This window comes from Myotis lucifugus, unplaced genomic scaffold (genome assembly GCF_000147115.1).
Source record: "Myotis lucifugus unplaced genomic scaffold, Myoluc2.0 scaffold_108, whole genome shotgun sequence".
In the NCBI taxonomy this organism is placed as follows: domain Eukaryota; kingdom Metazoa; phylum Chordata; class Mammalia; order Chiroptera; family Vespertilionidae; genus Myotis; species Myotis lucifugus.
The window spans coordinates 263,106-290,836 of record NW_005871156.1 but is presented as its reverse complement, the minus strand read 5'-3'; the positions used below and the strand labels follow the sequence as shown (position 1 = coordinate 290,836).

Here is a 27,731-nt window from a genome sequence, read left to right as displayed (position 1 = left end):
AACTTTTGTTTTTTAAGAGTGCTTTTTGATGAAGTAGATAGCCTGCCACCTTCACTTTTAGATTAAGACATCTGAGGAACAAGGAAAAATGAAAAGGCGGTGAAGGGTCGTGGTGTGCCAGCCTATTGTGCCAGCGCTTGCCTCAGAGGCATTCCATTTGTGAGTCCCCTAACCCTGTGCTCCTGGCTGCCAGACCCCACATGCCAGAAGGGCCCTTGGAGTTAGGTCCTTGGATAATGAAAACCCTCGTTTTGGGAATATGATGCTTTTTCATTATAACCTATTTCATTATAACTATTTCATTATGATGTTAATGAACTTAACTCTTATTTATATCAATTAGCCTATGGCAACATTGGTTTCATTATACACCATTTCGTATAAAGTCTTAGAGCTTATCAATGACATTAAGTGAGAACTTACTGTACAGTACATTTTCCAGGAGCATAGGTTTTGCTCAATGTTAACAAAAAATCATTTTAATGTTAAAGAAACAGATACTCTATGCAGTGGTCGGCAAGCCACTCGCGAGCCACACGCGGCTCTTTGGCTCCTTGAGTGTGGCTCTTCCACAAGATACCACGTGCGGACGCGCACGTATAGTGCGATTGAAACTTCGTGGCCCATGTGCAGAAGTCGGTATTTTGTGGAAGAGCCACACTCAAGGGGCCAAAAAGCTGCATGTGGCTCGTGAGCCGCAGTTTGCTGACCACTGCTCTATGGGGTTAAGTAGATGCTGCAAAAATTGCTGATTAAGACTACAACCTGGAATACCATGGCATACAAGCTTCTGTCTGTAACACTGCTTAACAGAAGTCTTAACACTGGCACTCTTTCTCCCAAAGCCCAACTGTTATCTATCTAAAAAGGTATGTTTTTAGTTTGAATTCAGGCACTTGCTTTTCTATTAAGGGTTATTTTACATTTAGCATGCCCTTTCTCATTTAATCCTTGCACAGAAAAGTCAAGTCATTTGGTTGTGCCCACCCTGCTAGGGAAGAGAGAGAAATTCATACCCAGGTCTGCTGACCCTAGAGTCTGGGTTCTTGCTCACTCACCAGGCTGCTTCCCCTGCATACTAAACAGGTTGGGAAGAGAATGCCACAGATTAAGCTCTTGATCAAACCTGGCTTTTGGCTTAGCCTCCAATCGCGATAGGGTAAAAGATCTGAGGTTCCACAAGGTTGCAGAGGGTTTTCATTGTTTGGTAATTAAGGAAGCTAAGGTGGGCCAACTAGGATGGAAAATGACACAAAGGGATCGCTATAGACCCGAGAAGAAGAGAGCAGGCCCTTGAACAAAGTGGAAGAGGGGGGATCTCTAGGAAGACGACTCTTCTTGACAAAGGATCTGGACCACAGAATTCTGAATGAGAACCCTGGCTCTCACACACTTGGGCTGGGAAGGAGAAGACCGAGGGGCTATGGGACGGGGCAGATTTTTTGTTTGTTTGTTTGGTATCAATAACATTATGTGAAGGCAAAAGTCAAGAAACGGCTCACCCTATCGGTTGTGAAAACAAAGTCACTGGCCCCTTCTCACTAGGGGGAAGCTAACAGCAGACTGGACTGGGGGCTGAAAGGCGATGAGCAGCAGATGTTGGCGATGCATAAGCTAAGCTGTCAGTGTCTAAAGAGAACCCTGCAAAGGGTCCCTTCTCTGGCCCACACCCAGATGGCTCCCACCTGAGTTTTGGGTTTCCTCCATTTGGTATCTGACACCCTATTTCTGCAGGGCCAGAACCTACCCTCTCTATTACCCATCACCAAGGTTCCAGCTAATCCAAGTTGTCCCACCCTCCTCACTAGTCTAGTGTCAAATAAACGCATGTCCAACACATAGGCACTTAGGACACACTTGCCTAATGAGTGAATACTACCCTCCCACTTGCCCATTTCAACTCCTATTACCTTCTTTGCCTGGACAATTATTATTCACTCTCCTCCTCAGATTCCATCTCAAATACTACAGTCTCTAAAAAGATGTAACTTACAGACGCAGTCACCCATCCATTCATTTTTCATAGCTCTTTCCATGGCTCTCCCTTAACCTCTCATCCTCCTCTGAATGCCTTCAGGACTATGCCCACCTCTCTGACTGCCCTTCCACTAGCCTCACTGTAGGGCAGACTCCATGCTCTTGTGGGCAAGACCTAGCTCTACAAAAACTGGTGAACCACTGAACAGAATGGGCTGGGGAGCCTGGGCTTTGTGGCGAATTGTTAGATTTCTAACCAGGAGTTGCAGCCAAGCCAATGGGACTTCTCTGTAGACAGTCTTAGTGCAGCTTCCTCCTAGAGAAGAGTAGTGATGAGGATTAGCATAAATATTTGTGAAAGGTCCAGGTTATAGGTGGGTGAACACCTATGAGGCAATTTCATGTGACTTGAAATGTTCCTCCTTTAATCTTCAGGCTGTGGGAAAGACTGGTCCTACCACCTCCTCAACCACTTGATTCTGAAAACCCTATGAATTAACAAATGAATGCTGGGAATTCTAAGAAATCCCACTTAAATAAGAGTGGCAGCCAGGTGCTAATTACAGCACCTATCATTTATCAAGGCAGTAGGCTAAACTCCTATATGAATTACAACTCCTATATGAATTACCTCTTATAATTATTATTATATTATTATTATTATTATTTTTAGAGAGGGAGGGAAAGAGAGAAACCTTGATGAGAGATGAGAAACATTGATCTGCTGCCTCCTGCACACCCCCCACTGGGGATCTAGCCAGCAACTCAGGCATGTGCCCCGACCAGGAATTGAACTGGTGACCTTTTGGTGCACAGGATGACACCCAACCAACTGAGCCACACCAGTCAGGGCAAATTACCTCTTAATCCCAACAATCACAGAGCATGTAAGGTCAGGGCTATATTTACCTTGTTTTACAGATTAGGAAATGGGAACTTCTAGAGCAGTGGTTCTCAACCTTGGCTGCACATTAGAATCACCTGGGAATCTTTTTAAAATCCTGATTTCTGGGCCTCATCCTCCGGAAATTCTGTTTCTTTGTTACTAATGGGGCCACAACATTAGTCACAAAGAAACAGAATTTCCGGAGGATGGGGCCCAGAAATCAGGATTTTAAAAAGATTCCCAGGTGATTCTAATGTGCAGCCAAGGTTGAGAACCACTGGTCTAGAGGTTTAAAAACTAATACTCTCAACTATGAAGGCTGTCTTTCTGGGGTAATGCAAATTAGTTTGGATGATACTCTGGGATAGTGGTTTAATGACAAACTCACAAACCTCATAACAAAAAGAAATATGGGCTGCTGACTGCCCATCAAGTATGGAAAATTGCAAAGATGCCCCAGATGCCCCGGAGAAAGATAACACCCTGGGCCGGGCCACATTTTGTTGACTTTCCGCGTTCTTCCTCCCAGAGAAACATTTGTGTGTTCTGGGTCCTTCACAATCAGCTCTGCCTGCCTCAAAACAACCCTAGCAATGGCCCTAGCACATTAAGAATGTCTTCATGCCAACACTATTGCCTGTCACCTTAGTGTTACAGCTGCAAATACAGCTGAGCCTTGAACATCACAGGTTTGAACTATGTGGTTCACTTATATGTGTCATTTTCTCAATAAATACCTGTATTGTTTGTGATCCCTGGTTGGGAGTTCGCCGATATGTAGGGCCAACTATATGCATTCATCTACAGCCTTTATATAGGGGACTTGAACATCTGCAGATTTTAATGTTGGTGGGAAATTAATCTCCTATGGATACCCAGGGATATCTAAATTTTGGGGGAGTCAAAAGTTAATATGTGGATTTTGTACTGTGTGGAGGGTGAGTGTTATTCAAGGGTCTACTATACTCAAATCTCAGTCTCATTGGGTTAGGGAGCCCAACGTGCTTCTCAATGAAAACTTACCCAGTGAGGCAAGGAAGCACCTGGGTGACTGCCTAATGGGTAAGACTCCAGGTCATGGCCTAGGTGAGCTCTGAGAATAGCAAGACTTAGCCCCAAGCAGCCCAAATGTAGCTGAGAGGCAGAATAGCCTTGTTCTAGATGCTTGGACTTCCCCAGGACATCCCAGGTCAAAATCACTCTGAAAATGGGGTGTTTTTTTTTTTTTTTTTAAAAAAGGCCAAAGGAAATTCTGATGAAGGCCGAGTTGACAGCTACCATGAAGGTTTTACCAGTGACATCAACTCTAGTTGCCCGTTGGAATTGCCTGGAAAGGTTGAAAAAAATCATGATGTCCAGGCCACATCCTAGACCAACTCTGAATCTCTGGGATAAGACCTGAGCATCCCTATTTTTAAAGCCCTCAGATGATTCTACTGGGCAGCCAACGTTAAGAACCATAATTTAGACTTTCTGGCCTTGGGGTGGAGAGGAGGTCCTTTCTCCTTCCCAATCATTTCTAATAATGGGGATGCTTCCTAGTTGGGGGAAAAAAGAAAAGGTTTGGTGACTATCTTTTTGGTATTTTTTTAAACATCCCAAGCTTCTACTAATATTAGACTTAATTATGCTGATTATTTTAGATACAAGTTACACAAGGAAGGAAAGAGTCACTTCACCTGATCACAAATGAATGACACTTGACTCAGCTGCTATCCTCTCCTTTACCTCAGGTAGGCACTGGTTCCCACCCGACTGCACATAAGAACCGCCTGGGAAGCTCTGGGAAATGCCAGGGCCAAGGTCACACCCCAGGAGATGACCATCCCATTGCTCTGTGTACCCAGGCAATTCTAGTGTGCAGTCAGGTCTAAGAACCACTGAGGTAGAACTATCATTTAAGTACAGAGAATCAAGGACCAACAATTCAAAATCTGCTACTTCTCCTCCTCCCTCCCCCATTCTCTCCCCTCCCCCCAGGCCCCCTCCCCCCAGCGCATTTCCCCAGGGTGGTGGCTATAAAATGGGCCACTTCATATCAAGTACAGGAGAAACAGATGTTGCACCCCTATTTACAACAGGAATCTGAACAAAATAGCAGTTATTTTGTCTATCAGAGGGGAATGGGAAATGTGTAGGACTGAACTTTTTAAAAATATCATTTGACCATTCAATTTCATCTGTCTAGAGTGGGTTTTGCCAAAAACAAGGTTCTAGGATGCTGTTTTGTCTTCATAATGCTGAAAATGAGGCTCTGGAATTACATTCAGGCTCTTTTCCCAAAAGGACCAAAAAGAAAGAAGTGCATAAAAAAAGGAAGTGTAGCCCAGGAGGGCAAGGAGGTCGTCTGAGCTGCAAAGGAGGTTGTCTGAGCTGCAAATGGAGCAAGTGTAGATGGAGATAAAAGGCAACATGTTCCAGCCGGGGGAGTCCCTGAGGCCTTCGTATTTTTGTTCCTGATTAAGTCTGGAGGTTACTTTGGTGCTTTTCCTAGAAGCACATTTTGTGGCTGTAGGTCTCTCAGTTTTAACAAGAAGAAGTATCTATGATATGTCTTTCATTCTCCTCTGTTCGAGGGCTTTAGAGTCCTCCAGTCCCGTCAAGTTGCTCAGTTTTCCCCTCAAGTCCCTTTTGTACGTGGTTCACAGCGAGCACCCTTTTTAAACTTTAAAGAAATACGATAAAGCATGTTGAGCTGTGCTCTTGAATTTTTTTCTTAAGAAAAAATTTCCCCAACTAGTAAAGGAATGTTTCTAAGCAAATTGTAAGGTATATAAATGATAATAAAGCGGAAAGAAAAATAAGAAAAGAAAGCCAACATTGGTACATACCCATCTCTTCAAATGGCAGTCCAATGAACATGTTCCCTTTCAGACTATTTCTATGTAGTTTTTTAAATAGTTTGGATTTTTTTTATACTTTTGTATCAGTTCCTCATTTAACATCTCGTCACCATTTTACTATATCATTTGAAACTCTGCAAAAGTCGTTTAAAATGATTGTATAGTAATTTATGTACCCGGTTTGCTTCACCGAATCCTTACCATTTAGGCTGATCCAATTTTGAGATCATGCATAAAGCCAGGTGATTATCTTTGTGTACCCGTCTGTTTGCATTTGGTATTACTTCCTCAGGATAGAGCCCTACAAGTTGGTACAACACAGTACAGACTTTGGAGCCAAATTATCATGGGTTCAAATCCCATTTCCCACTTAATGCCTGTGTGACCTTGAGCAAATTACTGAATCACTCTGTGCCATCGATTCCGCCTCTTTAAAATGTGATCGTCACAGTACTCACCTCACAGAGTAGTTACGAGCACTAAATGAGTGAATGTCTTCTGAAGTGCCTGGCACAAAGGAAGTGCTGTCTAAGTGCTAAAGATGTAAATAAAGGATGGGAGCGTTTTTTAAGGCTCCTGAGAGACACTGTCTTCATAAACAATGATGTCCTTTCTGGCAGGAGGTTAATGCTCTGATTTTTAGCCAAGTCTTTTGGCACAGGTCCCAAGACAAAGTCTTTAATATGGGGGCCAAGGACCAAGTTGACTAAGGGCCAAGGACCTTGGTTTCAGAAATATGTTTACACCAACTTGCCTGTAATATGGAGAAAATCCACAGGGCAGGGGTGGGAGTGAGGCCCCTGAGCCCAAGGACATCTGTATTTGCCTCACCCATTCTTGGCCTCCTTAGAACTGGATCTGCCAAGTCCTATAGCCTCTCTGCTTCTGGGGCTCGGGAGGAGTGGGCTGAATGGAGTAAAGACTTCCTTTGCAGCTCTGATTTACAGGCCTCATGGGACAGACCTGGTACCATGGTCTACCTGATTTTCACTGCTTCTTTCAGCAGAATCTTTCAACGTCCTTCAGCTGTGGTAATGGCAACACTAACCTGATCACAATGGAGTTAGTCCTGTTGCCAACTGCTCTTATGCTCTGCTGGGAACTGGGCTTGAATGTTCTCCAGCGCTGTGTCATAGAACTTTCTGAGATGATGGCAACAGTCTCTATCTATGATGTCTAGCACATCAGCCTCTAGAGGTATTGGGTGCTTGAAATGTGGCTTGAGCCCTAGTCGGTTTGGCTCAGTGGATAGAGCATCAGCCTGCAGACTGAAGGGTCCCAGGTTTCATTCTGGTTAAGGGTGCATGCCTGGGTTACAGGCTCAATCCTCAGTAGAGGGTGTGCAGAAGGCAGCCAATGAGTGATTCTCTCTCATCATTGATGTTTCTATCTCTCCTTCTCCCTTCCTCTTGAAATCAATAAAAATATTTTAAAGGGAAACGTGGCTAGAGAGACTGAGAAACAAATCACTTTAAATAGCCTTGGCTGTTTTGTTAATGTCTCTTGTCTTGAACAGCAATAGCTCTATCTGCATTATGGTCACTGGGTCCTCATCACAATCCTGTGAAGTACTAATGTCCCCATTTTATACACAAAGAAACTGAGGCTTAATGGGGCTAAGTCACTTGAGACTCAGGTCTGTCTGACCTTCAAATCTGTGCCTTTAACTGCTGTGCTATCCCTCCTGGTGTGTGACCCTCAGTATCTGCTTCTGGCGGAGTAGACAGAGAATGAGGACATACACTTTCTCCAGACATGTGGATGGTAGTGATGTCATAACTTCTTAACCCGGAGGCCCACCACCTGCTGGCTGTTGAAGTGAGAACTGATCTACATAAAGTGGCTCAAGCACCAAGTAAACCTCTCAACCCTGGTCTCCTGGGAGGTGTGTTCCTGGTCACACGGGCAATCACTTTTCTCTGGTGTGACTCTGTTCAGGTCCCACTGGAATGTGCTGTGGCCGGGTCATATGGAATGTTTTCCTTGGCCGACAGGGCTTTGTTTTCACACTTTGCTGTGGGAAAGCTGTCAGGGAATTCAGTCACGGAGGAAGGAGGAGCTGTTTTGAACAGGTGAGAAACTTTAACCTTCAAACTAGTTGCCACTGGCTGCTGACAGGAGAACCCTTAAAACGTGTTGTGTCGCTTGGGTGGCTTCCTTCAACTGTTTTCCTTTGTTTGAAGGCTTCTGCAGGCAGCAGACCAACAGTATGGAATCTGCCTCAGGGAAAATAATGTGCGAGTCCTGAGCTCGCATTTCTATGGCTTTACTGTCTTGGGAATTCTTTTCCCACTTGTTTCCTGATGTGGTTGGGTACCAGCAGAGTTTTATTAAAGGGAGACATACAATACAAATTTAGGGTTCATCTGAAGCATAAATGTTTAAGGCCAGCTTTCACTACCTTTGGCTATCTGAGTTGTTTGAACTTCTTTGCTTGACCTCATAGTTTAGTGTGAGGTGTCATTTGAGATTCTCTGGAAACCTAAAGACTATTTATTGGTCTTATGGAATACAAAGCTTAAGGATGACAGTACTATAGAAAGAACTTCCTCTTTTGAGAATATGATCTTGGGTCGCTGTGGGTTTTCTTTATAAGGCCATGAAAGATGAGGCCTTATTTCAAGGTATGTCAGTTTTATTGACCAGAATGTGTTTGTCAGCGCCCCAAAGCTGGGGCAGGTCTTAAGATCAGGGACAGAATGTTTTGCTTTCTCTGTATGGGCTGAGATTCTGGTCTAGTGGGAATTGATTAATGAGAACATCTTCTAGGTACTATAAATACAACAGGTATAAGGTGTGGTCCTGTCCTCACCGAGCTTACAAGCTCCTGTTGCACAGAAGTGGAGACTGGAGAACTGGAGAGGGCAAGCCCTGTGTTTACTTAGAGAAGCTGGGCCTATGCATGGAGATGTAAAACCTGACTTCCCAAATGCTGACAACTAAGTAAAACCACCAAAGAACAACGTGGGCTGTCATTTCCTGCCACATAAACCATGTCTGTGGGCTGAGTGCCACCAAGATCCAGTGGGGAAACTGGTCATTGCTTGCACGGCTGCGCCTCCCCACAGAAGGCCAGCTTTCCCAAACTGCAAAACTGTCTTGGCTGTTTCCATAGACCCCACACTGGGCCCACAGGAAGGACTCCTTAGGAGTCTGTGGTCACGGCAACCAGCTTGGAAGTGACTCCGGCCTTTCTCTGGAGGAAGGTTTACCTGCAGGGAGAAGGTGCCAACACCTTTCCTGGAAACCAAAGAGCTTCATGATCTCAGGTGAACTTTGTGAGGCTGAGGCAGCTTGCGCTCCGGGGCAGTGACTGAAAACGTGGGTTTCGGGTTGGAACTGACCACCTGGTTCCCAGCTCTACCACTTACAAGCCCGGGACTCTGGGCAAGTTGCTTAAAATCCCTGTGCTGGCTCGGTTTTCTCATTTATAAAATAAAAGCCAGAATCCCTACTTGAAAGGGAAGCTGTCAGGACTCCATGAGCCACTGTATGTGGTGTACTGTGGCCATGCCTGGCACTAGCTACGGCCTTTATTGAGAGATTACTACATAGTAATATTTATAATGTGAATGGAGAAGAGACAGCAATGTAATGGTGTGTAAATGTGAGGGACAAGTATCTCCCTGGGCCAAGAGCAGGGCTTGGGATCCAGACTGAGGAGGACAAGAGAAGGCTTCCTCCAGCGCTAGGGGTCTGAGCTACACATGAGGTTATCGCTTTGGCTTAACTGCTGACCCAGGCTGGAGCCTGCCAGCTCTCAGAAAGTTTATACCAGCCCCCCGCCCCCCTATCTAGTGGGAAGGAAAAAAATGAGCTTTGGACACAATTGATCAGAACTCAGCGAAGACTTGCCCTCTCTCTCTGAAGATAATCTTCTCAATGCACAGCCAGGGGCAGCCTCCTGAGGTCCTGCATTGGGTACTTGGAGGGGAGAATGCCTTCTACCTGCTGTCCTGGGAGCTTTCCTGATATCTGGGCCAAGAGGCAACACTTCCTCCAGGGCCAGTGTTTTTCCACAATGACCAGGCTGCTAACAAAAACAACCCCATCAGTCCCCCAGGAGCCCCTCCGTGTACCTTAATGAGAATGATAATAATGAATAATGACTGTGACTATTATCATCATTGTGCTTTGTATTTATGGGGTGGGAAGGGCTCCTAGCTCTGTAGACATGACCTGGGAGCTTCACACAGTCCTTCCTCCAGGAGGAAGGTGGCCAGCGTGCCTCTCCAGGTGAGGCTCGGAGGCACCCCAAGGGGCCTGCTCAGTTCACACAGCCACACCTCAGGAAGCAGAAAGCCCTACCTACCACCACTTACTGCCACAGCTCTCCTGGCTAATGCATTTGATATTTCTTTTCTTTTTCAAAAAATCTTACTCCCTTTATTCTCTTCAACTAATCAACATGACCACAGCGACACAACACTGTCACTGTCACACAACACTCAAAACTGGGGCCTCTCTTCACTCCAGGGGGACAAGTAAGGTGAGTGGGGCTTCCCTAATGAGGGCGAAGGAGTCTGGGGCACATCTGACATCCTTAAGCATCATGGTTATGGACTCAGCCTGTCTGTGCTTACGTCACGAGATCATTATGAAGATTGCATGAGTTAACACATAGATTGTGATTAGAATGGTGACTGGCATGAACAAAAGCTCAACAAATGCTAGCTTTTATGAACATTTAGTATTATTTACTGGAACTATTACGTTGAATTTGCTGACTTTCAACCATTTTCAACCTTTAGAATGGTAACTTCATATAGATGGGTGGTTCTTAACGGGGGAAAGGGTGGTTTTGCCGCCCACATCGGGGCATTTGGCAATATCTGGAGACATTTTTGATTGTCATGACTGTGAAGTGGTGGTGCTACTGGCTGGCACCTGGTCGGTAGAGGCCAGGGATGTTGCTAACATCCTTCAATGCTCAGATCAGCCCCTACAACAAAGGATTATCCAGCCTCAAATATCAATAGTGCCCATGTTGGGTATAAGGCCACCTAACAGTTTTCTAGTATGGACAGATCAATTTTCTTAAAATATCCCTTTCCAAAACCAACGGCTCCCACTGCCTACAGAATAAAGGCTCATTTCCAACAGGCCCTGGCCTCCCCTTCGTCTTCAGCCTCATCTCCTCCCTGCTGTAGCTGCTCTGACCTGTAACAGCAGGTCCCTGACACTCAAGCCTGGAGTAACCTCTCTGTTCTCCCCACCAGCACAGCCCCAACACCTGGTCTGGGAAGCTTTCCTCAGAGCCTTTCTTCCCCAGTCCGGCTGACCATGGCTGGTGGCTCCTAACTAATGTGACTCCCGGGTCGCATTCCTACAGATTCTGATTCAGGAGGTTGGGGAGGGGCTCAGATATTCTTTACGAAGCCGCTGCAGGGGGCTCAGCCTAGTGTGGAAACCGCCGTGCCCTGGCGTGCGTCTTTATTTCCAGGCTCTTCCTTGTTCTGTTGCCACGTATATGCACTAACCCTTTGCATGTGCTTCTGCTTATTTTATTAGCTGCATGTAAAGATGCTACAGGGCAGAGACCTCATCTTAGAGACTCTGACTACTCTAAAGATCCAACCCAGTGCCTTGCCGTCCAACATTTCTATGTTGTGAATTAAACTTGAACCCAGGAATTTTCAGACTTTGCTGAACTGAGTAGCAGTTATTTGAGATGCTTGTTAAAATGCAGATTACCAGGCTCCCGGCTCCCAGGCGGTTCTGCCTCAGTAACTCTGGACTGGGCTTTTACACCAGCTGGGTTTTGACCCTCCAACATGTCAGGCTCCAGGAATCTCGTGGAGGGAAATGTTCTTTGAATCGTTTGCCGGGCTGCCCCCCGCCCCAGAACCCCAGGACACCAGGGGACACTTACACACATGCTGGCTTGTCCTCCTGCACCAAAAACCTGCAGGTTCCATGGAAGCAGAACTGACTGTGGGAATCCGGGCAATCATTAAAGTAGGACACGACAGCTGCGGCCATAGGTGGATTTGCTGGGGAGAGAAAAGACATTTGGCTCAGATCCACAGTACAGGAAGGCATACCTGCTGGTCCCACTGGTCAGGAGGGGCCGGCTGGGATTTCTGGTTCGTACCGGCATCCCCTCCACAGCTCTCACTTCTCTCCCAGCCAGTCCAGGGCTAGTGCCTTCTACATCGTGTGCCTGCCAGCAGGGCTTTATTTATTTACCTTTGTAGAAAACAAAACAACCTCCCCACCAGATTCTGTGTGAGTCAGAGACACCAGAGCCATTTTACTATTTAAAGCCTACTACCCCAATTTTGCTTTGCAAAGTGACAGTGACCATTTTTAATTTTATTTTTACAATTAAAAATATTGATTTCAGGGAGGAAGAGAGAGGGAGAGAGAGATAGAAATATCAGTGCTGAGAGAGAATCATTGATTGGCTGCCTCCTGCATGCCCCCCTACTAGGGATCGAGCCTGCAACACAGGCATGTGCCTTGACCAGGAATCCAACCGTGACCTCCTGGCTCATGGGTAGATGCTCAACCACTGAGTCACACTGGCCGGGCAACAGTGACCAAATTTTAAAGATAGCCTTCATAAAAATTTGTTTTAAGCACAAGAAACCAGAAGAGAGGTACAAAAGAGTACTAGATAACCATTACTGATATAAAAAGATGTTCATGATACATTATTGGAAATTAGGTGCATTTTCAAGATGGTCTGTATAGTATGATTGTGCTGAAACAAACATAAAGGCTAGAAAGGGTATACATGCAAATGGTAGCAGGGATTCTCAGGTGGTGGGCATGGGTGATTATGCCATGAAGATGACTTAGGCACAGAAGTCCACCTGGGAGCAGCACAGACAGTAATGGGAAAGCTTTGAGGGGGGCGGGGAGGGAAAGAGAACAGAGTTGGGGGCAAGACCGGTCCTACTCACAGCCCTGACACCCATAACTCTCAAGGGCCAGGGGCAGCCCTAGCTGGTTTGGCTCAGTGGATAGAGTGTTGGCCTGCGGACTGAAGGGTCCCAGGTTCGATTCCGGCCAAGGGCACATGCCTGGGTTTCGAGCTCCATCCCCCTCAGTGGGGGGCGTGCGGGAGGCAGCCAATCAATGATTCTCTTTCATTGATGTTTCTATCTATCCCTCTCCCTTCCTCTCTGAAATCAATTAAAAAAAAAAGACTTAAAAAAAAAGAGCCAGGGGCATTACCAAACCTTTCAGGGTTTTCCTTCCTTGGCTTTCAGGAAGGAATAAAAATAGCCAGCCAGGGGCACTGTAAGGAAAAACACATGAACATACCAATGGACCAGCCCAAAGGGCATCACTTTGGATTTATCGAATTAGACTCCAATAGCCTCGTTTTGTCCACATAACCTGTGAGATAGGTAGCTATTTCAAGATGACATGGTAGATGGCTTCTGTTGCTTCTTTCAAAAGGTCCTCTTATGCTTGTGTTCTGGGTACTTGGGGAGTGGGTCTTTCCCACTCATTTTTTGGAAAAAATGTTCTTGGAGCTCTTGCTCTTTGAGAAAAGGCAGATCATTTCATATCGTGGGGTTCTAGACCACCACTGAGTATTAATGTCACATTGCTGCCTTTCTATTCATGAATGGCTTCTAGAAGTATCAATTTTGGAAATCTCATAATTCCAGTGGAAAAAGCAGAGGCTCAAACTACAACAGAATCCTTGATGCAGAAGGTGAGAGAGATTTAGTGGAGAAAGAGAGGCACAGGTTTGAATCCTGCCTCTGCGACCTGGAGGAAGTACTTGATCTTTTCCAGCCTGCTTGGGACTCTACAAGATGGGGACTCCACCTGCCTTACGGGTGGCTCTGAGACTGAATGAGACAAAGCTTGATCCATACTGTACTCAACTGCCTGTTACACATCACTCACCTGTTAGTGTTGCTGTTACCATCACTGACAACCCAAGATGCTAATGAAGTCCTATATGTGATAAGACCCCCGCCCCCAACTCTAATACATAATCCCCCTCTCCCTCCATAAATTCAGTATAGTGTGACTAAAAGTCCAAATGTCCCCTTTAGCCCTTAAGGATAGCTACTTTCACATGTGAGGACAAAACAGGAAGCCCAAAGCCAGGTGGAGATGTCCACCCAGGGCTGCCGTCCGGCCTTGCTCCTCCTGGTAGCAGCACGTCCCTGTCCAGCAGCAGCCTGCAGGACACGAGGGCCAACTGCCTTGGCCGATCAGTTACCTGCAAGTCCCAGCCTTGGGTGGTTGATAAAAGGCTGGGCACTAGCTGAGAGTAGACACTGGAAAGGTCTGCTGTAATTCACATAACTGGCTCCTCTGTGCTTACTAAACTTGTCATGGAGTGAACGTGGCAAGATGAAGGGGCTAGAGACTAGCGAATCTGATTCGATTTAGACCTTAAAAAAGGCTTTTGATAAGCTCTACAAAAGGCCATTTAGACAACCACCTCCGCGTGGCTGGAGGGCGTCCCTTGCCAGGACTTGGAGCTGGACTCTTCAAAGTGTGCTCTGTCGACCAGCAGCTTCACCTTCCGAAGCTTGTTAGGAAGCCAAGTTCCTGGGCCCCACACCAGACCTACTGAATTAGGATCTTTGGGTGGGGCCCAGGAATCTGTGAGGCATGCTCTCCAGATGCTTTTTTAAAAGTCAGGTTTGAGATAGATTTCATGTACAGTACCGTTTGCCCTCCGGGAAATTCATTATTGTTTGAGACACAGGCTTGTATTACACAGGAAACAACAGTAACAAAAAACAAAAAAAAAAGGTGGAGACAAAGGCCTCTTAGAGACAAAAATGACAGGGGTTCCTAAAGGCATCCTTTTAGGAGCTGATCATCTTCCAGCAATTCAAACTCCTGTAGCACGAAAGCCTGAACCTGCTCAAGTTCTTTTGCGGTCAAGTGTCAGCTCAATAGAATATCCTGAAAGAAAACTTCTGGATCCATCTTTTGGGAGCACTGCTCTCCAAACTGGTGAGGAGTAGGCTCACTGTCATTGTCTTATGTATTTACTAGAGGCCCGGTGCACGTAATTTGTGCACAGGTAGGGTCCCTAGGCCTGGGCGATCAGGGCCAATTGGGGCCTTCCGGCTGCTGGCCGGGGCCTCCCTTCCCTGGCTTCTGGCTGCTGACAGGCGCCTTTCTTCATTCCGTGCCGTCCCCTGGTGGTCAGCACACGTAATAGCAAGCTATAGAACTCCCGGTCTCCCGGTCAAACTCCCATGGGGACACTTTGCATATTAGCTTCATATATATATATAGATGGATATTTTGCCTCTTCTCATTAATGATTTGAGGAGGCTTTATAAAAATGCTACCATAAAAAGAGGATGCAGATGGGAAAGGTGTATGAGTGTGTGCATGTGTGTGTGCGTGCACGCGTGTATGAGAGGGGGAGAGAGAGAGGAAGACAGAGAAGGAGAGACACACACAGGAAGGGGAAAAGGAAGGAAGGAGGGAAGGAGGGAGATAGGCACAGAGACAACAGAGGGAGAGAGGCATATAAAGAGGCAAAGAAGGGGAGGGAGGGGGAAGAGAGGAAGAAACAGAGACAGACACAGGTAGTGAGAAAGGAATGAAGATAAATGGGCAAAGGAAAATAAAGGTAGGTATCAGGCCATGCACAAAGACAAGCATCAGAAAATCACATGCGTGTGCCGAAGCTGAGTGGTGGATCCAGCTCTGTGGCCCCTCGCAGTCTAAGCAAGGACGCATACAGTGCATTAGATAGAAATGTATCCATATTGCATGGGCAGGACCGGCTCAGCTTTGCCCAAGTCTATGGTCAGAGAGCAACTATCTCTTCTGTGGCTGCTTCGGAAGGGGACTTCATGTGCCGTGGTGAATGACATCCTTCACCATCTCCCAAAGACAATGCAGAGGCATCCGCCAATGGAAGCCATCTCCGTCCTTCACACAGCTCACTAAGAAGCCAAAGAGGCCAGCGGACGAGGACACTCCATGCCACCGTCACAGCAACAGCAGTTAACGTGCTGATTTTGCTCTCTGCAGTCACAGACCAGGCGAGGACGGGGGCTCCTAGTCCTCTACAATCTCATCTGTCTGACGCAACCAAAGGTGCTGAGGGACCGAGGGAGCTCGATGCTAGCCGATGAGCATGCTCACTTGATTTTTAAAATCTTTTTCCTGATTACAAAGGAATCGCTGTAGAAAACCTTTTGTAAATGGCAGTGTGGAATAAAAAAAAACAAAAACACCCAACATCTTAGAGGATACATTTCATCTCTAATCTACCACCTAGAAATGTGTAAGTACACAATGCACTCACTCATGGCAACTTAACTGTTCCTATTCTGCTACATGTCTTTCTCTCCCCTGCTATAACCACAAACATCTTAAAAGGGAGCGTTTAGTTCAAGACTCCGCAAAGGGTGCGGTCCTGGCCTCTAACCCGGAGAAGTTTAATGTGTGTGATGTGAAGGGCGGGTCCTGTTTCCAAAGCACATTCTGCAGCTTTGGGGGATGTGGACAGGGAGGAGAGGACCGACAGCAGTTCCAAGAGTGAGCCACATTCTGGCCTCTGCTCTGACTGCTGCCTCAGGGTGAGCCAGCCACAGACAAGGGGTGGCATCGGGGCGCTCGTGGATAGCCTCGTGGACTAATGCACCTAAAAGCTCTGTGCAAAGTGCAGACCACGTCACAATGAGGGGGGAGTGACTGTTCTTGTTTTGGGGCTTTTAAAGGGGTTTGTCTCGGATAGCACCAGACTAGGCAAAGGAAATGCACACCGCAGCATGGTCAGGCCAGGCAGACAAAACCATCCTACTGATGTTCCCAGAAGCTTCAGGAAGCCCAGGAGGAATGAGACTCTGGGGAAGTTGAGGAGGGGAGGAGAGGGTTATCACTTTGAGTGCCAGGTGCTGTCCTTACAGTGTCTCATGAATCCAGACAGGGTAGGTGGTCACTGTGGATTTGCTCAGTAACTTAGGTAACAATGACCTTTACAAGGAAATCCCCAAATTCCCAGCATCTTCCCAAAGAATGACTCTTTCAGCCTCTCTGTCTCTTTTTTCCTCCCTCTCCCTATATTTTCTCTACCTTCCTCCACTCTTTTCCTCTCTCCTTCTTAATTTTTCTTTCTCAAAACTCCAGGAAATATCAAGTGAAGCAAGGAAAGGCCTAGACACCTCAAAGGGGAAAAACCCTGACTTAGAAAAGGAAGGCAGTGAAAGTCAATGGGGAAACTCCGAGGCCCCCAGGAAGTCCAGACAGAGGGAAGAGCTGGCCCCATTCCCCAGGGCTCTGGCCCCTGCACTCGGCTGCTCCAGGCACCAAGTCTGATGAGCACTCGGGGCGTATTGGAAACTCAAATGTTCCGGTTTTCAGAAAAGACCTCATACTGAGCCCATCGGCAGCGAGAGTTTTTCAAAGCGGCTCAGTTCCTGTTGTTTTGAAATTTACAAGAGGCCTCGAACATGTTAACCAAACGCATGTTTTGTAGACACCACTGTTTCCTGGGGAAGCTGTGAAAATCTATGGCCAGAGACCACGGACCCACTAATAGGGCTGGGGCCCAGCTTCACTCATGGGAAAAAGGGTCTGGAATAGCAATCAAGGGGCAGGGAAACCATGGAATCAATTCATAGGAGGGGTCTCTCCAGTTCAGAAGGGCTGGGGAGGCAGCCATCTGGACAGCTCCTTCCGATAGCCTTGCTCCCCAGGGAACTGCATCCACACCACCAAGTACAGTCACCTCCTTTTCAAAGCAGCCCTAATTGGACTTTCTGCTGGGCTGGTGGATGGCGGCCAGCTGAGGCCGCGGCTCCTCACTCTCTTCTCTAGATGTCAGAAGTTGCAAACATGTTAGTCCGTTAGGAAGCTTACATCATTTATAGCCATTTCATTACTTCCTCAAATGTCATGACTAACTTTCTCATAATTTCCTGACAATTTAATAACGACGCCTGGCTTTGTAGTAGGAACTCTCAGCCAAGGTTTTTGACCTTGGACTGAATAATTTCTCTCTTAGACACTACAAAGGCAAAGCCAATGAATGTTGCTGGAATGTCTAGGAGAAAAGGCAGTAGATTAACTTAACAAAGATGGGAGTCAGCAAGCAGCCCCTGGTGACAGTAGGGGAGTGTACACAGCTGACATCTACTCTTTGAAGCTCCCAGGTACCAAGGCCTCCATTCTACCGCAGGGCCAGGCTAGAATCACACATAGTGCTAGGCTCAGTTCTGGGATGGGGAAGGCTCACTTCAGGCCACCAGTGGCCCATTCTACAGGGATGGAACTCCAAGCTCACGGGAGACAATGCACAAACCTTCACAACTGGCCAGCGTGTGAAGAAAAGGCTGGTACAGAGGGGTACCACCCAGGGTGGTGGAAGTGCTAAGCCAATGGTACAGCATCCTCTCCAGATAGCAACTGGTGAGCAGGCACCCTGGTCCCCGGGCATTTGGGGGAGGAGGGTTGTCAATAAGAACTCTGAGAAGTTTTACAAATGATCCCAAAGAGGAAGAGCATTGTCAGTACCAAGTGTGGCAACATACTGACCTTTAGCACAGAGGGGAATGCCTGTCAAGAAAGCTAATCAATAAGGGCATTTCCCGAGGCTGTGTGAGAGGGCAGAGAGCAAGGGGGCAGTTTTCAAATGACCAGTGGAAGTCAGCAGAGTGCAGAAAAGTCATGCCAGTTACATTTATAGCAGGAGTGGGAAACTCGTCTCAGTCTCAAGGACTACCGACCAACAAGGAGAACTCGATTTCACTGTTTTGGGGATGTGTGCAGTGGTAGAATGAGATAAATATAATCACTCAACTCATACCCTCTTAAAATCAAGAACAGTGAGTACTTTAAAAAGAATAGATATAAAGCAATTTGACAACGGTTTGGCTTCACAGTACCAACATTTAAGAGAGAAGGGACATTCATTTTAGTTAAGCAATGAAAGAGAAAAGTAACTCGTAGTGCTGCAATTCCTCTTGCCGCCCACCTGATGAGGGTGGGGAGGGTAGTGCCATTTTTGTTACTACCATTCTTCACCCCAAGATTCTCAATTTCCTGAGAGTAACTCCTATACTTATAAAATACATATTTTTTCTATAACCTGATCCCTGAACACAGAGTAACTAATTTCTTCAGCAATCTTTTCAAACACTGGCTAATTCTGATCCTATTTGACCTTAACCTTACCCTGATCTTAAACTGGCTTTAGGCCCCTCTACCTCCACTTACAGGCATGGATACTGTACTAATACATTAAACCTCTAACCAACCTATGGGGCAGCATTACCAGTCTCTATTTTTCAGATGAGAAAACAAAACTACAGCTTGGATAACCTTGCCAACAGACACGTAGCTAGAAAGTACTAGAATTGGAATCTTATCTCAGTTCTCTCTGATTTTAAGAGAATAAAGAGCTGTAGAAAATCAGGATGCTATTCAAGTCTAGGAAGACAAATGATGGGAAGGCATGTAATCAAAATCTACAAATTATGTGGCAGAGGAAGGGGAACACTTGTTAGGCAGCTTCTGGTCATCAGAAAGGGGCACTTTTAGGAGAAACAGGAAGTATTGCTTTATCTGGGGGAGGAGTGGGGAACTGTACATATGGAACTTATCATTCCCACAAGGGAGCAGCGGCTGCAAAACATAAACAGATGACAAAGAGATTTCTATACGTCTATGGATGATGGTTAATTGAGGAGTAGCTGCAAGTAGGGTGGTTCCCACAAAGTCTGGTCTGGAGAGCCCCCAACCTTTGGGCTACATGGTACTCATGACCAAGACACTGGGGGCTTCTGGCTCACAGCAGTGCTCAAACAGACTCTTGAATTGCTTTTGCAGCATTAAACAAAAAGCCACATCTGAGTTAATTTAATTCCCTCTGGTCATTTCTCCTTGGATAAAACCCAAGGGGTATAGGATGGTAGGGAACCATATTGAAAGAAAGGTATCAGTAAAGAAGCAGACAACATATTTTCTCCTCTCCTACAAAGGTATGGTTATTAGTGACACAGCATGTGTGTGTGATGGGGAAATAGATACACATTTAGAGAGAAAGTCACCAGTGGTATTTGACCGCAACAGGGTTCATCCTGCATGTGCTTAGTTTGAAGGCAAAGGCAGCATTTGCATCACCTTTGGTACTTTTTACTAGTCCTACAGGGAGGAGATAATCAGGTAACATGAACATAGATATACTTGGCTAGGTTCATATTCCAACTAAAGAACTTAAGAGCTTTTAACCCAATGTGGATTTTCTGAGTTTCCGGACTCTGCTGCTGCTGATTATTATTATGATGAATAATAGTTACTATTAATAAATTGTCTACTAACTGCAAGCACTATGCCTAGCATTTGACCGGTATATAGAGAATTCCACTTAATCCTCACAAAAATCCTGTGAGGTAGCCATTGCTATCCCTGTCTTACGGATGGAAGTGAAGCCCAGGGAGTTGAGGCTGTCAGTGCTGCTAAGTTAGTAAATGGCAGAACCGAAACCAGAACTCATGGTTGCCTGTCTCTAAAGATCTTGCTCTTTCTAATACATCACCTTGTCACCTCAGAGGGTGTGTGTGTGTGTGTGTGTGTGTGTGTGTGTGTGTGTGTGTGAGAGAGAGAGAGAGATAATATGAATGAATGAGTTGAGGGTTAAGAAATCCTTATGGGCACCATAAAAAAATTAGAAATTACCAGGAAATTCTCAGGGCTATTTTAGAATTAAGAGCTAAAAGTCCCAAGGCAAAATGGCTTTAATTAGTAGAGACTTTAGGAATCTAAAATCTCAGTGAAATCATGTGTTGTATGGGATAAAACCAGAATCCGGGCATAATTCATCTAAAGATGCAAAGCATACATGGCTTTCAACTTGGCTTCTTACCTGCACCCAGCTCTCAACCAATAACACTACTTCCTCCCTCAAGGGGCATGAGGAAGGGAGAGGCACATGTGAAATACCCCAGGTAGCCCCCAAACTGCATTCTAGATCCATCATAGGTTAAAATGGGATGGAAATAGAAGGGAAATGAACCAGACACAGATGACTGCTTCCTCCCTACTGAGCTCCTCTTCCTCCTCATGAACCCACTCTCTAGCTCCCAGGTTGCTCCTTCTATCCCTGCTTTGGCCTTAGTAATTTTAAGACTCCCCCAACCCCCCAAAAACAATTAAGAAAATTGCAGGTCATGATTTTGCTTTGAAGACTTAAAACCAAACCTCCTCTCTCTCTTTTACTATTTAATAATTTCATTTCAAAGAGACAGATCATTTCTTTCTTTTGTATCTTCAAACCAGAAAGTCCCTTATTCTAATTACATCCTCTTGGGTGTCAACCGGCATTTTGAAAATAATTCACTTCAAATTTCTATTTACAAAGTAAACAAGGATATCTATGTTTGGCTCTCATCAGCCAGTGTTGAACCAGAACGTGAACGGCTCTGGGAACTGGAGCCAAGTCCTGCTGGACGGGGAATTCTGGTTTGGCTTTGTTGGAGGAAGAACCCCGTTGGAGCCCAGGGCTACCTGGCTTTGCAGAATCTGAGTGTCTCTGTTCTTCTTTTTTATTAATATAAAAATTGTTAGGTGAAGTTTTTGGCAGGAAACCCTTAATTTACCCTTAGGAAAAAATACTTCCTCTTGTTGAGTCTTTGAACCATAATCCCTTCAAACACTCTACACTAAATACATGTAAGCACTACCGGGACAATTGTTTTTCTAGAACAATCTATGCTCTCAGAACTTTTGACAGATGCCTTTTTCATTTATAGTCTGCGGTTGTAGTCTGCATGGATGAAGGATCTCTTCATCTGAAGCAAGGAAACTGAGGTATCCAGAAGTAAATTTCTGGCAAAGCTCAGTACCCTTAAAAACACTGCTGTGAGTTTGTGACTGGGACTTTGTCCCATGACAAAAATATGACTCTTCCTTTTTCATTTGAGTTTTATATTGATGACTTTTGGCTGCCCTTTAGTTAAGATTATCTTCCAGAGGAAAAACACTGAGATGTAGAGTGTGGTGGGATATGGGCAATTATTTTTTCTTTTATAATTTTCCAAACATTATAAAATGAACATTTTAGAGTTTGAAAATAAACATCATTAAAATTAAAACCTCACATTATAAACTTGACTGTTTAAACTACTTTTTCTTCTTATTGTTTTACTCACAGATCTAGCTGTAGTTTTATAAAAGAGTGGTCTTTTAGGAATCTAGAATTAAATCTAGGTAAGATAAATCATGTTACTGCTTTGTCTTTGTAATGATGATGCAAGAAATTACTGACCACATGAAAAGATTCATTATATAAGAACATTCTTGAGGCATTTCAATAACTTTCTCTACTCCTAAGAAATGGGAGATGTTGGATAATCCCTAATTTGTGTCTTCAAGACAGAAGTTGACATTGCATCTATGAAATGCTGCAAGGAAATGAAAAAATATGGCAACCAGTTTTGAATTCACAATGGACCTATGAGCAACCGATTGGTTATTACAGTAAATCAAATCAGTGAAATGAAAAAAAAAATGACTTGGGAAATTTCTCCCCAAACGCAGGAGGACACAAAGACAAAAATCATGAGGAGAAAAGGAAATCTGAAAAACAGAACAAAATGATCCAATATACAGATAATAATAATGCCAAAAGAAGAAAAGAAAGCAAACTAAGGTTCACATCGTTATCAAAGAAATAATTAAAAAGAACTTTCTTAAGCTGAAAAAGACTTTCCTTAAGACTGAAAACATTGACTTTCCATGTAACTAGACAAGTTTTCATTACAAAGAAAAAGTCTCATAAGCATCGAGGTGAAAATAAAAACAGATTATTTACAAAGGAGTATAATAAAACTAGCTGTAGGTTTTTCTTTAACCACAAGGTGGAAGTCCGTGATGAGAGTCCTAGGGTAATCTACTGGGTCAAGTATGATTGGGAGTTAGGGAGGTTCCATCAGAGACTGTGGGATCCTGTTCAATATTTTGGGCCCAAATAGAGATAGAAAAGACTTTCAGTAGGTAAAGAATCTGTTTGGTAGAAGCAGGAGACTAAGCAAATACACAGAGGGTTGTATCTTTGGGTCAGAAGGTGGTTTTTTTTTTCTTTCCTTCCTTTGTTTGCCCGGCACCCATGCCATGTCAGGAGTAAGAGCTGAGTTCATTACTCAGTGTAGCCCTGACTGGTGTCTTTTCCTGGGGCACTAATAGGCTCCAGATATACCTCCCCCAGTTCCACTGCCACATGGCCTGCCCTCACTCCCATACCCTGGCCTTCCAAGGTTGGGCTCTTCACCTCCTAGAGGAGTGGTCACTGCATTGGGGCAGGATGAATTGTATCTGTACATCCAGTGGCAGAAATTCCTCAGAGCTTCGAGTACTGATATAAGATTAGGAAAAGTTTCATATTGCAGTGGTCACTCAGATCAATGGGCGTCCAAGGGCAGATGGGAGAAAGGAGGAGTAAAAGTGGTATGCTACGGTCTCCCTTCATGTTCCCGGAAGAACTTCATTCTCTTCTAGGCATTTCCTACATTATATGTATACAGGGTGACCAATATACAGCACCTCACCACATCCACCAACCATTTAAAAACTTTCTCCTTGGCTGTTTTAAACATGAGTGCATCCTCAGTTCTCTACATGGGAACCCCCAGCCCAGTGTCAGCAGTCCTTTGCATATGTTCACATTGTAGGCTGGTTTCCCCTGGTGGATGTGAGCCCGACCTGGCCAACATCCCCCAGAGCTGCATCCTCATCCCTCTCTCCAAGGTCTGCTGGGATTCCCAAAGAGAAAACTCAGTGCCCACGTTCCTGCTCCTTCCATGATCTGAAGGCTTTGCCTCATGAAAAGTTGGGAATTCCTGGTTTAAAACCCGTGGCCTAAGTGTAAACCCACCACATCAGAACTTTGTTCTTAAAAGGAGAAATATTATAGGATCCCCCCGCCCCCCCCCCAAAATCAAGGTCAATAGTTTCTCTAAGCCATACTGGTTCAGGAACAGAGACCTTATATTTTGCTGAAACATTTTTTCCCCATCAAAAGTAAAATAATATAAATGAAGCTCTAAAGAAATCTCTGGCAATTGGCTTGAATTCTGTTTTTGGAAGCCACACAGAGTAAGTCTTCCTGGTCTGTACAATGGTCCTTTCATGTATCTGCTGTCAGCCACCAAATCTGAGTCCCTGTGGTGATATCCTCCCTGTAAGAGCCAGCCTCCACGATGGCTCCCAGCGATCCCTGCCTCCAGGTATCCATGGCCTTGTGAAGTCCCTTCCCACACTGTCTCAGGGTTGGTCTCTGTTATGGATAGAATATGGATGGTATGTGACTCCGGCTAGGTCACAAAAGGCACTGCACCTTCTGCCTTACTTGCTCTCTCTCTTGGATCACTCACGCTGGGGGAAGCTAGTTGCCAGGTCATGAAGATACTCAGTGGAGAGGTCCATGTGGCAAAACACAGGCCTTCAGCCCAAAGTTGTGTGAGTGAGCCATTATCTGGCTCCCAGTAAAGGCTTGAGGTGACACTGCAGCCCCAGTTGACATATTGACAGCAGCCGCTATGAGAGATCCTGGACCAGACCTCCCAGATAAGCTGCTTCTGAATTCCTGACTCTCAGAATATATGAGATAAATGCTTATTAATTTAAGCTGCTAAATTTTGGAGTAATTTGTTATACAGCAATACATAACAAATATGTGCTCCAAGTTCCTACACAACCTCTTTAAGCAAGAGAGTCTATAAACTTGACACTTCAGGATAGATCTGACTTTTAAAAAAATATATTTTTATTGGTTTCAGAGAGGAAGGGAGAGGGAGAGAGAGATAGAAACATCAATGATAAGAATTGTTGATCAACTGCCTCCTGCACTCCCCCTACTGGGGATCGTGCCCACAACCTGGGCATGTACCCTGAACAGGAATCGAACCATGATCTCCTGGTTCATAGGTTGACACTCAACCACTGAGCCGGGCAGATTCTGACCTTCTTAAAACAGTAACTAGAATGTTACAATGAAACGCCAATAATAAAAACATTGACCAATGCTTTAGGTGTTGGCCTCTGTGCTGAGAGTTTTACACGGACCATCCAAATTAATTATAAAATTAATTATAAAATCCCTATGACATAATTCTATTATTCTACCCATTTTACAGATGAGAAGTACAGGTTCAGAGAGGTTTAGGGCCTTGGCCCTTGCCCAAAGGCACAGCACTAGAAAGAGGCAGAGAGGAAATCCGAAAACAGGCAGTGTGACCTCTGAGCCCACACTAAAACTCATCTCCTATGAGTTGATTTCTACACTATTGTAACTTAATTCTCCATAAATTTTTCTAGCAGTTCTGGAATGCGGTTGGATTATGTAAGCTTGTGGTCAACTGCAGCCTCTAACTTTTCTTCACATAAACTATTGTCAAACTTGGCCTCATATCCTTCCTAATGAAATCATTATTCTTAACCTAAATACTGTTAAATGTGTCATTGTTCAATTTAACTGGTTGGTTGGCTTCAATCTATCACTCTAGCTCAATACTTTTGCATATTCTACCATTCAACAACACTTTCAGCTATCATTCTGGGCGTTGTCACCTCTCCATTTCATAAATCTGTCTTCTATATCTTTCCTCAATTTGCTCATAAAATTCTCTGAGGAAAGGAGGACAATCCCACTGGTACACCCGACAGGCCCCCTCCCAGGTCAACATGAATACAATGGATACATCGGTGAACATTTTCTGAGGATGCCCTGGTTAAAAACATCCTGCCCTTCCCCAGAGCTAACAGGTGAACCTGTATAGGGTATACTTGGGGGTCGTTCATTCAAGGTCACTGTTGTTCCATCTCACTGCGAGTCACCCTTTTTAACTCCTATTTCTCCATTTTGTTTTACTGCCTACTTTGATTTTGTCATGTTCCTTCCTGAAATCTTATTGTCTTGTCGTGATAGCATTACCCTGGCAGCATTTCCCTCACCAGTCCTGTAACACTTAAAAAGAAATAAAGTTATGACTCTTTCTGGTGAATTCACTCAGGGGCCCAAATATTCATTCTCTATCTGCTGTAATAATTTGGTCTAGAGTTTTCCTGGGAGTGTCATTAAGTTTTATCTATATTCTAAAGAATCTTCAGGTTTTTTTTCCTTATTTAAAGTCAGAAACATATTTGTCTTTTTCCACTCTCTGAGCATTTTTTATATTTGTTATTATTTCTTAAGAATTACCAGCAATACTATATGTAATACTTTAAACAATAAAGAATAGAAAAAAGAAAAGGAAAAAAAAAAGAATTACCAGCAAGGATAGAAAGATTTTTTTTTTTGCTACAAGCTTCCTTAGAATACTGAGTTATAATTCATCTGTACCCTTGAAAATTAATTTATGGCATTAGGTGGTCTTTTACTAGAAGACCTATTTCTTATTTACTATGTTTTATTTCCTCTTGTTTGAAGCTCCTTCTTGACAGAAAATATAAAAACAAAATCATAGTCCTAATCTTTTCCTGGTTCTGCACTAACATTGTTCCATCTGTTCCAAGGAATGAACTTATTCCTTCCTTTTTTTTTACGTGTTTGTTCCCAAATATAGCTTTAAAAAGCTTGCGTGTGTGTGTGTGTGTGTGTGTGTGTGTGTGTGTTCAATATTCATGTGGTCACCCCTCAGTTTCTTCCGTCCTTTTGGTTTTCCTGACATTCTCTAAACATCTGCCAGTCTGCAGAGCAACACCTTCTCCCAGGGAGGCACCAACCTGCTTGTTCACTCAACAAAGTGCTATTCAGTAGGGCTGTTCTACCTCTTGGGACATGTCTTTCTTCTGATCTTCTCTGCATTACTCCTTAAATGGTACACCAGAGATCTCCCTCTACAGATGTAATTGAGTCTCTTTAAATGTTTATTCTTTGTCTTTCTCATGCACCCTGAGTACAAATTGGAAACCAAAAGTATAGCCTTCCGACCTCCCCAAGCCATATTCCCTTTTAGAATCCTACTCATGGGATCACATCTGTTTTTATCTCTCTGAATCTTTGTAGACAGTGCTTTTCTGAAGTTGAACTATGCCTAGTGTTTCTTTCTTTTGCTGTTACAAACTTTAAAGTGATACATACAGATATCACCGTATTAGTAAGGCTGCATTCAAAAAAGCAGGTGTCCCTGTTGCCCTCTCTACCTCAGCCAACAGGTATGTAAGGAATTTTTTAGGTGCTCAATTTGTGGCATGCTAAGGTTTCCAGAAAAGGTACCAATCTGACATTTGCTGTCAAACCACATTCTATCCTTATGACTACTTTGCAATCAGGATCCCGACAGTATTAATTACTTGGATAAGCCATCTATCCACAGAATGGATCCAGGATAATATTACTTTTGATAGTTCCTCTTTTTCCGCTTGAACCAAATATCCGCATCCCTGTTTAGCTTGTGCTCAACAATTTAGGGCTGCCTGGCAAACATTTCCCCCTCCTAAGAGCTCCCAGATTTTTTAAAAAATTACCTTTCCACCATGGGTTTACAGCCACAATACGATGCCCCACCCTCCCTTACCTCCTCTCTCCCTAAAATTTGAATCTTGAGAAGACAAAGAGATGATGTGGGTGGAGTTCATGCATGACCACTGTGGCATGTTGAGCACAGTTCCTGTTCTGAAGTGGGCTCTCTAATTCCCATTTCCTCGCTCCCTGGATCCACCTGGGTTACTGTTCATTTCCAAGTTCCATTCTCCAGCTTTCTTGCTGATTTTGTGGGCTTCCAACAAGGTTGCTTTTATGTAAGTAAGCCGGCTACAATCAATGTACTCCAGAACAAGGCATGTTCTCCCAGTGACTTATCCCAATGATACTCCTTCCCACCAAGTCTCCAGTGCCCACAGAGTCTTGGAATTGGCCATTCAGCTCACTGGACTCATCCATGTATTTCAGTTTTTCAAAAACATTTCCTTAGCAAGCCCACAAGATGTAAACTTGATTAAAAATTTCAAATTTAATCTACTCACTGCCCCTAATGTGAACTCAAAATATATAGTTATCCAGGGTCTTAAGAATTATTTATAGTAATGCTGTGTTTTACATTATTACTGTTTTTTTTCTTAATTTAAGCTCTCCTTTC

At 44.5% G+C, this 27,731-nt stretch overlaps 1 protein-coding gene across 3 annotated transcripts in view; it reads right to left on the bottom strand.

Annotated features, from left to right (window-relative positions):
• Positions 1 to 27,731, bottom strand: part of TGFA (transforming growth factor alpha) — a 95,395-nt gene that overhangs the window by 9,670 nt on the left and 57,994 nt on the right. For all 3 annotated transcript variants that reach the window (XM_014459371.2, XM_006092949.3, XM_014459370.2), the window contains one exon: positions 11,579 to 11,699. In XM_014459371.2, coding sequence (XP_014314857.1) covers positions 11,579 to 11,699 — 121 coding nt within the window. The remainder of the gene's footprint in view (positions 1 to 11,578; positions 11,700 to 27,731) is intronic.